Here is a 14,291-nt window from a genome sequence, read left to right on the forward strand (position 1 = left end):
TTTTATTAGACTTCTCTGCCATGGGAAGGAGAGATAGAAAGTTCTTGTAGCACGGGTCTAGAAGTGTGATCAACCAGTAATTACTGTTGCCCAAAATGCGTACAACGTGAGGGCCACGGGAAAGGCAGCGGAACATAAAGCCAGCCATGTGTCCCAGACTACCAACAGCCAAGACTTTCTGTCCCCACCAAGAGGACAATTGTCCATATTCTCCTCCTGATCCTCCTCCTTGTTCTCCCTCTCCTCAGGCCATCCACGCTGAACACACAGTATGAATGTTGTGTGGGTAGTGGGGTCTGTAGTGCAGGAAACCAGCTCCTGCTCCTCATCCTCCTCGTTCTCATTATCACCCAATCCGCATTGAGATAAGATGAGGCTGGGCTGTGTAGCATCACCCTGTATAGTTCCTTGCTCCATTTCATCGTGCTCCACGGGCAATGCCCCCTCTTTAATTATGAGCAGCGAGCGTTTCAGTAGATAGAGAAGTGGGATGGTGTCGCTAATTATGGAATCATCACCGTTCAACATCTCGGTGGAGTCCTCAACGTTTTGGAGGATGGCACAGATATCAGACATCCATGCCCACTCACCAGCTCTTATGTGCAGAGGCTGACCTGAATACTGATGGGCGTTTTGAAGCTGACACTCAACAACTGCCCTCTGTAGCTCACAAGTCCTTCCCAACATATGCAATTTTGAGTTCTAACCCGTGGTGACATCGCACACCAGTCGGTGAGATGGAAGCTGCAAACACTTCTGAAGCACGGCAAGGGTGGCGGAAGCTGTAGCTGACTTTCTGAAATGTGCGCACACGCGGCGTACTTTGACAAGCAGCTCAGGCAGATCTGGAAAGTTTTCAGAAACAGCTGAACCACTAGGCTAAGCACATGGGCCAGGCATGGTACTTGTGCAAGGTTGCCAAGCTTTAGAGCCGCCACCAGGTTCCGGCTATTGTCACACATGACCATGGCTGGCAGTGGGTTCAGCGGTGAGAGCCAAATATCTTCCTGCTCTGCTACAGCCTTCAGCAACTTTGCAGTGGTGTGCGTTTTTTCACCTAAGCATATTAGCTTCAGCACAGCCTGTTGTCGCTTGGCTGTGACAGTGCTGCAGTGCTTCCAGCTTCCGACTGATGTGGTCGTTTCGGAGATGGAGGCTGAAGAAAAGGAGGAGGTGCAGGAGCTGTAGAATTTAGGGGGCAAACCTGATTGACCAAGGGCCGGCAATCCTTAGCACCGGGAGGACGTGTTCCGCTCCCGGGTCCGACTGGGTCCCGGCTTCCACAATATTAATCCAGTGTGCCATCTGTGAGATTTGCCGCCCCTGGCCACAAACACTTGTCCATGTGTCTGCGGTTAGGTGGACCTTCCCAGTAACGGAGTTTTTGAGGGCACGGGTAATGTTCTGGGACACGTGCTAGTGTAAGGCGGGGACAGCACACCGGGAGAAATAGTGGCAGCTTGGGACCGAGTGCAGAGGGATGGCCACAGCCATGAGATTGCGGAAAGCTTGCATATCCATGAGCCTAAAAGGCAACATTTCCATTGCTAGCAGTTGAGAAATGTAGCAGTTTAGTGTTGTGGACTGTGGGTGGTTGGCTGCGTATTTGTGCTCGTTTTCAAAGGACTGGGGTAGGAACAACTGAATGCTGCGTTGGGACAACAAGGACGTGGTTGCCGACGGTGATGGTTGCAAGTGTGCAATGACAGGTGCATAATGGGAGGCATCTTCCCCTGCACCTGTCACGCTGGCTATGGGGAGAACCCAGTGTATAGTGACAGGAAAAGGGGAGGGTGCCCTAAAAGTAGGGAAAGAGGGTTTGTCGCTTGAGCTGTTTAGGGGTCTCTACTCCCTTATGAACCCTATGTAGGTTCTGCACCTATCGCCGAGCAGTAAACCTAGTTCTAACTGACCCTAAAGCTAGGCCCTAGGTAGAGATGGGAAGACGTGAGCACTAGTCATCCCTACTGCAAACTAAAGTACACACAAGAGAAACAAACAAGGGAATATACTTAGCTACTGGACACCGGAGAAAACAAGGCAACAATCATGAAAGAACTCCAAGAAAATTCTAGCCAACTATTAGAATTCCAGGCCTGAATAGATCAGAACACTCAACACTCAGTTTCTTCAGTGAGTTGCTGGTGATAGAGTGTATTTAAGGATACAGCAAACGAATGCTAATTAGCAGCAGAAGGTGAGGATCACTGTTGTGTTCTAAAGGGAGAGGGATAATGAAAGGGTCAGGAAAATGTTTGCAAGGCCAAACACAGCGACCTTCTACAGCCGGACCCCATATGACTGTCTGTCAAACCTGACAAACCTGTGACAGCATCATGGATGGAGGCTTCGCATGCATGTACTACAGGGGAACAGGCAGTGGTGTCACCCGCAGACATTGTTTCTGGACCCTTGTGTTGGACCCAGCTAGTGGGGTGCTTTGCTGTCATGTGCCTGAGTATGCTGGTGGTGGTCAGGCTGGTAGTTTTGCTGTCCCTGCTGATGGTGGCATGGCAGTGTTGCAAATGGCCTTTTTTTGGTTAACTGGACAGTTTTTAAAAAGGAACCAGACTCCGGAAGACCTAACAGTTGGACTGGCAAACTCCCTGGTATTGTTGTTTTGGGGAACAGTTGCCCTCCTTGTGTCTGTGGTTCTTCTTCTTCTTCTTCTCCCCCCACTTGAAGCGGACAGAGCGAGAGGCCAGAATCTATAAATGGAAATGTGAACAGAGTGTCTAAGTAAGGGATCACTTGTCTCCGGGCGCTAGGCCTGGCAGGAGGAAGTAGGATCAGTGTGAGGAATATGTGGTTCAGACTCACGGCTACTGAGACTAGACCGTGTGGAAGACAGGGTGGTGGTGGCAAACTGACAGGCAAACTGACAGAAGCATTATCTGCTAACCAACCAAACTTCTTCTCCTTCTCCTTCTTCTTCCCCCACTTGAAGCGGACAGAGCGAGAGGCCAGAATCTATAAATGGAAATGTGAACAGAGTGTCTAAGTAAGGGATCACTTGTCTCTGGGCGCTAGGCCTGGCAGGAGGAAGTAGGATCAGTGTGAGGAATATGTGGTTCAGACTCACGGCTACTGAGACTAGACCGTGTGGAAGACAGGGTGGTGGTGGCAAACTGACAGAAGCATTATCTGCTAACCAACCAAACAACCTTTTCACACTGCTCTGGCTTCAAGAGTGGTGTTCTGCGGCCCCCTAGAAATTAGGACAGGAAGGTAGGTCGACATGATGTAGGTGTTTGTTGTGATTCCTCAGCAGGCACAGTTTCATTTTGCACATGGCCTCAGCATCTGCGTGCGCTTTCAGCATCACATCCACTTCCCCATCCCTTGTCATGCGCCTTGCCAGTTTTAAATGGAGTATAATCTTTTGCAGCTTGCAAAATAAATCAGGACTAATACCGCAGTATTTGATCACATCTTATGACCAATTCTTTTGCCCAGTGACGGTATACTGATGCTATTGGTCAGCGAACAAGTGTGAATATATTTTTGACACACAAGTAGCAGACTTTAAATGGAGTATAATCTTTTTCAGATTGCAAGAAAAACAGGATGAATACTGCAGTAATATTTGACCACCTGAGATGATGGACAAGTTTCTTTGCTTCCACAATACAGCAATGCTATTCAAATTAAACAAATCTGGCTGTTTGCTGCTAACAAGCAAATGGAGCAGTAAAAATTGTGTATTATATTGCTTTTCATCAAAACTTAGCAGGATTAAGAGCAAAAAGAATATTATCAGCCTTTATATCTAGGGCTAGTGATAAGAGTTCCAGCAGCAGAAAGAATGTGCAATGGACCCTATACTGTTCTATACTAGCTCTCCACAAACTCTGCCTAACTTGTGATATTAGCAGTATTAATATTCATCAGAATGAGCCCTTAAAAGGACTGTTAAGTAGATTTCTAATAGTGGTGTGGAATCTCTATTTAAAATAACTGCCAATTCTCTCCCTCACTCAGCCGCACCTCTCCCTACTCTGCCTGTTTGACTGCTAGACTGTGACGAACATAGGGTCCTGGGTCTTATATAGACACGATGGCGCTATGCAGCCAGCCGATCACTGTAATGCCATAACCAACATGGCTACAGCATTCCAGTGACTGTCAGTCCCTGCATGTTAATTGGCTGCCTAAAATGCACCCAACATGCGGGGCAGGAACTCGAGCTCACGCCCGAGCATTTCTAAATTACTCACTGAGCACTGAGCACTGTGATGCTAGGGCGAGTAACTAATAGTGGCGAGCATGCTCGCTCATCACTACTTACAAATACTGAGGTAAAAAACTCAAATACTCAAATTACTTAATTGTAATTAAAATGCAGCAGAACAAATGGCAACTACACTACATTACTAATTAATCTTTTTCACTTCTACTGGCATTTCTCCTATATCTCTCACCTCCAATCAGTTAAATCTTTGCATTAGGCCGGTGGCACATTAGCGTATGTCATCAGATTCAATATGCTAATGACACATGGCTCCAGCTCTGCTGCGAGAGGGAGCCAAGTGTCAGTGCTCTATGCTCCGATCCTCTCGCATGAGAGACTCACAGCACAGGTGTGGAGAAGATGGAGAAAGTAATTTCTCCATTTCCTTCATTACATTTGACGCGCCCCCTGGGACTGTGCTGTGGAGGGGAACCCGGAACCGGGCCTGTTGTAGGATGCTGGGGGTTGTAGTCTCCGTGTGGCGGTGACCCGGCCCGTGCCCAGGATGGTCAAACCAGTGGCAGTCTATTTGTATTGTAATAAGTGTCCGACTACGCCACCCGTGCATTGCGGTCAGTGGGGACCGCCGCTGCGCTGCCGACCGCTGAGGCTGATGTTGGTTGCGCAGCCGAGTATGGGATAACTCCCCACGGGAGGAGTATTGCCTCAGGGCAGCTAATGTGAGAGAGATGATGGTGTGAGCGTCCCAGTACTTATGGTGCTGGTGTGGCGAGGAATCACAGAGACGTGCAGTTGCAGTTTTCAAAGCTTTACTCACGGTTGTTATTCTGGTCACTTGTGCACATGAGGGACCGCCTGAGCCGTGCTGCGTTCACCAGGCAAGGGACTCGGTCAACTCCCAGGCAATTCCAGAGTGTGGTTCAGAGCTCCCCTCTCTTCCTTTCTACTGGCCGTCCCTACCAGTGACCCACCTTTGTCCAGCTTCCTCGGGCCTTCTGTTGGCGAAACCTCTCTCCGGTTTCCCTGACCCTATACGGTATGCCTTTCTGGTGGATGTAGTGAGGGGTCGCACCAAGATGTGGTCACAACCTCCGGTTTTGGCTGAGGATTAGTCGCCTCCACCAATTCGGGTTCCGGTACCCTGCTCTGCCAACCCTTCACCCTGTATCTCCTGGGCATATGGGGTTCCTTCTGCCTTCGTGTCTCTGGGCCTTTCTCTGTGTTCCTTGCTTCCTTTCTCCTCTGTTCCAGTTCCTTTCCTACTTTCCTTTCTCTTCCTTCTTCTCTCTCTCTCTCTCTCTCAGGCTCCAGCCTCCTGACAAGGCCTGCCTGCAGAGCAGAGCCCATGCAGGGGCTCTGCTTCCCGTCTTCTCCTCAGACTGTCTCCACTGAACTGAACTGGACTGGACTCTACTGAACTCTGTTCTAAGATGGTGCCCACCTTATATACCTCCTTCTGACACCCGAGTCCAGGTGACTAGCAACCAATGGGCTCCTACCTATGTCCAGAGACCCACCCCTATCTGCTCCTACACCACTGGGTTTTCCTTCCCCTCCCCACTCCAGCCAGGGACAGATGCTGTCATGCCTGCACTTCTATCTTGTGGGAGCACCGTTGAGCTGTCCCTCGGAAATGGGGTGTGTGTGGTGCATGCAGCTTACTGAGTCCTGGTCCACACTCCATCCTTACCCGGGAGTGGAATATCACACCTCTGGACTGAGGTGCAATACCCCTGTAGCAGCCGAGCCCTCGGGGTGCTACACATTCATCTGCGGTAATCGGACTGCACTCAGATGATATCCGAGTGCAGTCTGATGTTTCACACTCCCATAGACTTGTATGGTTGAGTGCGATCTGATTTCCCGATGCAATCACAACATGCTGAAATTGTTTTCTCATGCAGAATTGGAATGAGAAAATAATTTCAGATTTACACTGCTCCATAGAATAACACTGGTTTGAGTGCTATGCGATGTTTTATCGCACAGCACTCGGCCGTGTTATATGCTCATGTGAGCAAGACATTAATCACAGACTACAGTCATCTTCCTCAGTGCTGCAGTTGTGCAACATATTTATATCGAATATTTGTTCAATGTTTAAGGCCACGTTCACATGTTCAGTATTTGGTCAGTATTTTACCTCAGTATTTGTTAGCCAAAACCAGGTGAGGAACAATCAGAGGAAAAGTATAATAGGAACACGTCACCACTTCTGTATTTATCACCCACTCCTGGTTTTGGCTTTCAAATACTGCTGTAAAAGACTGATCAAATACTGAATGTGTGAACATGGCCTCCGAGCTTTCTCCTCCTACCTCTATTGCAGAGCTGTGACATTTTCTCACTATGATAAATAACATTGCTTCAGCTTTTACATATATTTATTATTTATACAGACTATGGTAATTCCTCCTTATTCAATGTGACCTGCAATTTCCAGAAAATTCTCCCTTGAATTCAGTTAGCATCAAATCAATTAGATCATCTGTAGTCACTAATCTAGACTTTATTTAAGAAATTGTACTCCATGTCATGCGTTAGTTATGTGCATCCCAAACTAGCCCATTACATATTCCCAAAACTTAGGTCTAATGAAAAGTTGTTTTTTGTTAATAGCTACATCATTTTTACACATATTAAGAGAACTTACCATTTCAATGCATTATCTAATTGATCTCCAATGGCTCCTTCCACAAACTCTGAGGTACAAGTGGCAGATCTGTCATCATAACTTAAATTTTTGTTAAGTTCTTCAACATACAGTGCTATTGCTCTTTGCTGTAAAACACAAGTATTACTTTTAATTAAAGAAATATTGTGTACGCAATTTTTCAATGGAATGAATTTCCAAAAATATTCTGGAGTTAAAAACACGTTGAGATGAATGACACATTAGGCATTTCAGGCTCTTTGTACGTAACCCTAACAGTGCTCCTGCATGTAGAAGTACTATCTGTACCTTTTCAATAATAAGATATTTTTCATGGAAACCAACTCAAAATGATTTAAACTATAAATACACAAAGGTAATAACACAAGCAATTAGGACTCAGAGTACTGTAGACAGGGTAAGGATAATCACTGAGCCAGAGATATCAAGATATTGTAATATATACTGCAATAGATATTAAGCTATTACAATATATATGGTTAATTTGTTTAGTATTATATCTATAATCTAATCTATGAGTTATGGTAAATTAGATTTAAATTAACATCTTTATATTGTTGTTGTCAATTCCCTTTCTCCAAAGACAACTTTTATGCCTTTAATAAATGTTATCAATGTGGATTGCTACTAACTACAGGTTAGATATCTTCAGATTATAACACGCATCCCCTTTTTCTTCCCAAAATGGGGGGGGGGGGGGAGTGCGTTTTATAATCTGAAAAATATGGTATGCTAGCAAAAACAGTGAACTGGCTACAACCACATCACAACCAGGCATGTGTTAGAGCGAGGCAAACTAGGCATTTGCCTATGGCCCCCATCCCCCAGGGACCCTCAGAGAGTGGCATGCTGCTAATAGCTAATCCTAGATGCTGATACATTGGAAAGCAATGATGAAGAAGGAAGAGTCAGGTGATGCCCCCTCTCCCATCACTCCCCCTCTGTGTCTGATGTCTCAACCAGCAGGTGCAATGATATCACTTCATTGTGGCACGCTGTGCCAGGCAGTGAAGCTGCTGTGGAGACGCGATGCAGAGACAAGAGCAGTGGAGTAATGGGTAGAGGTAAGTATTGTATGTTTTGTTTTTTTTAAATCAGTGACCATGTGGTGGCAATAATACTGGAGGACTATGGGAAATGCATTATTCTATATGGGGACCGCATTATACCATATGGGGACTTCATTATACCATATGGGGGCAGCATTATACCATATGGGGGCTGCATTATACCATAAGGGGGCTGCATTATACTTTATCAAGGACTATGGGGAGTGCATTATAATATGTACTATATGGTGACTGCATTATTATAATAATAATTATATTTTTATTTATATAGCGCCAACATATTCTGCAGTGCTTTACATTTCAGACAATTTACAGACATTATAATATATAGAGGTTGCTTTATACTATATGGAGGCTACATTGTACTATACAGGGGCTGCATTGTAATATACGGGGGGCTACATTATACCATATGGGGGCTAAATTATACCATAGGGGGCTGCATTGTACTATATGGCGGCAGCATTATAATAAATGGGGGCTGCATTATACTTTATCACGGACTATAGGATGTGCATTATACTATATGTACTATATGGGGGCTGCATTATACCAAATGAGGGCTGCATTATACTATATAGGCGCTGCATTATACTGTATGGAGGACTATGAAGAGTGGATTATACTATATGAAGGACTATTGGGTACATTATACTATGGGGAGTGCATTGTACTATATGGAGGACTATTGGGTGTGTATTATACTGTATGAATGACTATGGGGAATGTATTATACTATACAGAGGACTATGAGAGTGCATTATACTAAATGGAGGACTATGGGGCACATTATAATATGTGGAGGACTATGGGGCACATTATTCTATATGCAGGACTATGGGGCAAATTAAACTACAGTGGGGGAAATAAGTATTTGATCCCTTGCAGTTTTTGTAAGTTTGCCCACTGACAAAGACATGAACAATCTATAATTTTAAGGGTAGGTTAACTTTAACATTGAGAGATAGAATATCCCCCCGCCCAAAAAAAAAAAAAAAAAATCAAGAAATTCACATTGTATAAATTAGATAAATTAATTTGCATTTTGCAGTGAGAAATAAGTATTTGATCCCCTACAAACCATTATGAGTTCTGGCTCCTACAGACCAGTTAGACGCTCCAACATAGACACCTGTATAAAAGACTCCTGTCCACAGACTCAATTAATTAGTCAGACTCTAACCTCTACAACATGGGCAAGACCAAAGAGCTTTCTAAGGATGTCAGGGACAAGATCATAGACCTGCACAAAGCTGGAATGGGCTACAAAACCATAAGTAAGATGCTGGGTGAGAAGGAGACAACTGTTGGTGCAACAGTAAGAAAACGGAAGAAATACAAAATGACTGTCAATCGACATCGATCTGGGGCACCATGCAAAATTTCACCTCATGGGGTATCCTTGATCATGAGAAAGGTGATAGATCAGCCAAAAACTATATGGGGGGAACTTGTTAATGATCTCAAGGCAGCTGGGACCACAGTCACCAAGAAAACAATTGGTAACACATTACACCTTAAAGGTTTAAAATCCTGCAGAGCCCGCAAGGCACCCTGCTCAAGAAGGCACATGTGCAGGCCCGTCTGAAGTTTGCCAATAAACACCTGGATGATTCTGTGAGTCATTGGGAGAAGATTCTGTGGTCAGAGGAGTCAAAAATTGAGCTCTTTGGCATTAACTAAACTCGCCGTGTTTGGAGGAAGAAGAAGGATGAGCACAACCTTAAGAACATCATCCAAACCGTGAAGCATGGTTGGGGAAACATTATACTTTGGGGGTGCTTTTCTGCAAAGGGGACATGACGACTGCACCGTACTGAAGGGAAGATGGATGGGGTCATGTATCACGAGATTTTGGCCAGCAACCTCCTTTCCTCAGTAAAAACATTGAAGGTGGGTCATGGCTGGGTCTTCCAGTAAGACAATGACCCAAAACATACAGCCAAGGCAACAAAAGAGTGGCTCAAAAAGAAGCACAGTAAGGTCACAGAGTGGCCTAGCCAGTCTCCAGACCTTAATCACAAAACTTATGGAGGGAGTTGAAGCTCCGAGTTGCCAAGAGACAGCCTCAAAATCTTAATAATTTAGAGATTATCTGCTAAGAGGAGTGGACCAAAATTCCTCCTGACATGTGCGCAAACCTCATCATCAACTACAAACAACGTCTGACTGCTGTGCTTGCCAACAAGGGTTTTGCCACCAAGTATTAAGTGTTGTTTGCCAGAGGGATCAAATACTTATTTCTCACTGCAAAATGCAAATACATTTTACTAATTTAAACAATGTGATTTTCTTGATTTTTTTTTGGATATTCTATCTCTCAATGTTAAAATTAACCTACCCTTAAAATTATAGACTGTTCATGTCTTTGTTAGTGGGCAAACTTACAAAAATAGCAAGGGATCAAATACTGATTTCCCACAATGTATATGAAGGACTATGAGGAGTGCACAGTCCTTCATATATTAAGTGGAGGACTATGGGGCACATTATACTATATGGAGGATTATGGGGTGCATTATACTATATACAGGACTATGGGCTGTGCATTATATTATATACAGGACTGGACTGTCATGCCTTTTATAGAAATGCATAAGCTTTATAATAAAGGTTGAATTGTAGTGTTGATAACATTGAATTACTGTCTAGTGATAACTTATCCAACAGCGGCATCTCTTGACAATGTTCTCTTACTACAACTTGTTTATCTTGTTTCATTGGTTACTGTGCAATCTAACCTTTGCTCACCAAGGCTCTTGTAGTTTCCCATCAACCTTTGCACTAGCCTTGCCCCTTCTCCTCCAGCAGCCATTATTGCCTCATGAATGCAGACATGCTGATCTCTCTCTCCCTGGATTTCAGCCCATCTGGTTGTTTACCTCCACATAGCACAGTCAGTGAGGCATTATGTTCCCCCTGTTAGAGCTCACCACATTCTATAATGCAGTTGCTCTGTTTTACATGGTTTATATTTAAGTAGTCTTCTGCTATTATAGTTATTGTGTATTCGCCATGTTGTGCAATTACATTGTGTGTCCTGTATTAAATGTCATGCTGTGTATCCCAGATATACTGTATGTTGTACTGAGTACTTTCATTTGTTTCCTTCTAGTTTTATACTGATCCTAACAATAAAAGTTGGAAAAGGACCCCCGCGTCCACCTCAATGCATTGATAAGAAGAGCGAGTTGACAGACAGCTAAACTCTTTCCTAGGCACAGAGGGAGGGTGCCAGAACAGTAAAATGACTACTATAAAATGGGGTTGAAGCACAGACACTGACTTCTATCAGAGAGCAGTCAAGCCGCATACAGACACTATGTCAAACAGAGGATCTGAAGATTATGCAACATGCTCCCATGTAAGCTCAACAGCTTCAAGAAATTCTGTGAGCTGCACCGCAATGACCACCGCCAGGCCAGGGCGAAGGAGGAGGCCGGCAAAGTGAGACCTGCCTTTGCTGAACAGGAGTTGAAATTAAAGAAAGAAAAAGCACATCTAGAAGCCGCCCTTGCAAAACTTGCCATGGACAAGGAAGCAGCAGCAGAAGTACATGCTTTATAAGAAGCAGCACGCTGCAATAGTGAAAGTCTCAGTATAAGAATCGAACCCGAACTTAGTCATCCTGACATCTCACAACGTATTTCAGATTACGTGCTACAACACGCTACATTAGATGACTACCTACATTCAGCCTCAAGAGCGAGACCAAACCCTGCCAATCATCAGCAACAAAATCCTGCCATTCAGTCATCAACTTTCGTCCACCAATCATCCTGCATTAAGCATGAAGGCAATTCTGTCCACCTACTACCATCAATGCGACCTGCACCCAAGCCTGTAGATTCCTACTACACAGCGAAATCTTTCAAGATAGAAGACTCCGATGGTGACTAGTCATGAGCGAGCACTAAATTGCTCGGGTACTCGTTGCTTGGGTCGAGCAAATTGGAATACTTGAGTGCTCGACCCGAGCAACGAGCCCAATGTAAGTCTATGGGTAACTCGAGCATTTTTCATGCGGCTCCCCCCGGCGGTCTGCAGAGGGCCTAAAAATTGCCCAAATCAATGGGAACAGTGCTCAAATGACATGGGAACAGAATGGGGAAGACCCCTGGAAGCATCTCTGACTCCCAGGTCACTGCCGTCAACAACGTTGTCAGAGTATTACGCCACTTTTAAGGACTCACAATAAAACATACAAAAACAAAACCAAAATGGATTTTCCTGGGAAATAGTTAAGGAACATCCTTTCCAGGGTAATGACTTGCATATAAGGCAAAATAAATAATCAAAACCAAAAATACTCCTCCACACCTTGGGCTATGTTCACACGTAGAGTTTTTGATGCGTTTTTGCACTTTTGCATTGCTTTCAACAAAGACAAATGCATTCACTGGGAAATGTCATTCTAACATTTTACAACCTTATCTAGCCATGTGGTGTGTGACACATCATCAGACACATGCATACAGTGCTGAAAATACATGGGAACAGCATGGGGAAGACCTCTGGAAGCATTTCTGACTCCCAGGTCACTGCCTAAAAGTGTGCCCATCATAAGTGATCCTTGACGCATGCGAAGATGGCTCCCACCATGCACCTATCGTTGCAGACTTGCAACAATCACCGTCCACGTCCTTGTCCCAGTGCAGCGTTTAGTTGTCCCTACCTCATTCCTTGGAATGCAAGCGCAAGTATGCAGCCAGCCACCCACCCACCCACAGGCTGCAATACTATACTTGCACTTGAAATGTGGCCTTTTAGGCTTGTGGAGGCGGAAGCTTTTCACAACCTCATGCCAGCATCAGCCGGGTGTCCATACTCGGTCCCCAGCCGCCACTGTTTCTCCCGGTGTCGTCTCCGCCTTCCACAAGCACGGGTCCCACAACATTACCCATACCCTCCCCAGTGCACTTACTGGGAAGGACCACCTAACCACAAACACGTGGACAGGTGAATGTGGCCAGGGATGGTACGGAGCCAGTCCACAGCTTTTTTTGATGAGAGTTGTATTTAGCTCAGTGAAAGGACTGGCATAGAGGGAAACCGTATCTACCCTGGGTGTCATTTCTCCCAGGAAGTCCTCTAATGCAGTTTGTTGAAGAAGCAATGGCAGCCCGTGCAACATCAACTCGCACTTGTCGGTGGTGCTTTGACACACAAACATCTTTCTTTGCGTATTTAATTTCATGAATACAGAGATGGACAATGGCCTGATCTGCAATGCGGTTTAAGAAATAACATGCATAAGCATGTCCATCCACATTAAAAAAGCAGTCATAGAGTGTCCGGGAACCTTCCCCCACAACTTTTCTTAGCTAGGGCTGCTTCTTGGCAGGGTTGAACTGGCCCACCAGAGAACCGGAGACTACTCTGGTGGGCCCTGGATTCTCCTTCAGGAGAGTTCATAGTGCCAAGGTGAGGCCATGATGATGATAGAGGCCACCATCTGCTTAGTTTTCTGTTACTTGGAATGCAAGCGCAAGCATGCAGCCAGCCACCCACCCACAGGCCGCAACACTAAATTGCCAGATTTCTGGGCAGCTACTTACACTTGAAATATGGCCTTTTAGGCTCGTGGAGGCGGAAGCTTTTCACAACGTCATGCCGGCGGTGGCCGGGTGTCCATACTCGGTCCCCAGCAGCCACTGTTTCTCCCGGTGTCGTCTCCGCCTTCCACAAGCACAGGTCCCACAACATTACCCATGCCCTCCCCAGTGCACTTACTGGGAAGGACCGCCTAACCATAAACACGTGGACAGGTGAATGTGGCCAGGGATGTTACGGAGCCAGTACACAGCTTTTTTTGATGAGAGTTGTATTTAGCTCGGTGAAAGGACTGGCATAGAGGGAAACCGTATCTACTCTGGGTTTCATTTCTCCATCACCAGGCCCATTGTCACACACGACCATGCCTGGCTATATGTTCAGCGGTGAGAGCCACAGAGCAGGCTGCTGTGTTACAGCATTCAACAACAACAGCAGTGGGTGGTTTGTCACCTAAGCATTAATCATGTTATCTTCAGCACAGCCTGTTGCCGCTTGACCTAGGCAGTGCTGCAGTGCTTTCAGCTTGTGACTGATGTGGTCATTTCGGAGATGGAGGAGGAGGTGCAGGAGCTGAACAATGTGATTACATTGAGGTTAAATTGGTGACACTGTTTTTTATACTAAAGAAAGATCCTATTGTTTTGTTTTTTTTACGTTATTTTTTAAGACAAATGCATTCACCGGGAAATGTCATTTTAACGTTTTACAACCTTATCTGGTAATGTGGTATGTGACACATCATCAGACACATCCTGTTTTATTTATGATGGAGGGACTGTGAAAGTCATAAAGCCTATTT

The 14,291-nt window shown here is 45.2% G+C and overlaps 1 protein-coding gene across 2 annotated transcripts in view; it reads right to left on the reverse strand.

The window, feature by feature from the left end:
• Nucleotides 1–14,291, reverse strand: part of LOC141161755 (uncharacterized) — a 1,209,981-nt gene that overhangs the window by 175,556 nt on the left and 1,020,134 nt on the right. For both annotated transcript variants that reach the window (XM_073647047.1, XM_073647037.1), the window contains one exon: nucleotides 6,846–6,973. In XM_073647047.1, the coding sequence (XP_073503148.1) occupies nucleotides 6,846–6,973 (128 nt within the window). The remainder of the gene's footprint in view (nucleotides 1–6,845; nucleotides 6,974–14,291) is intronic.

Source organism: Phyllobates terribilis, unplaced genomic scaffold, assembly GCF_046119375.1.
Source record: "Phyllobates terribilis strain yellow unplaced genomic scaffold, ASM4611937v1 Scaffold_1__5_contigs__length_1240528914, whole genome shotgun sequence".
NCBI lineage: Eukaryota > Metazoa > Chordata > Amphibia > Anura > Dendrobatidae > Phyllobates > Phyllobates terribilis.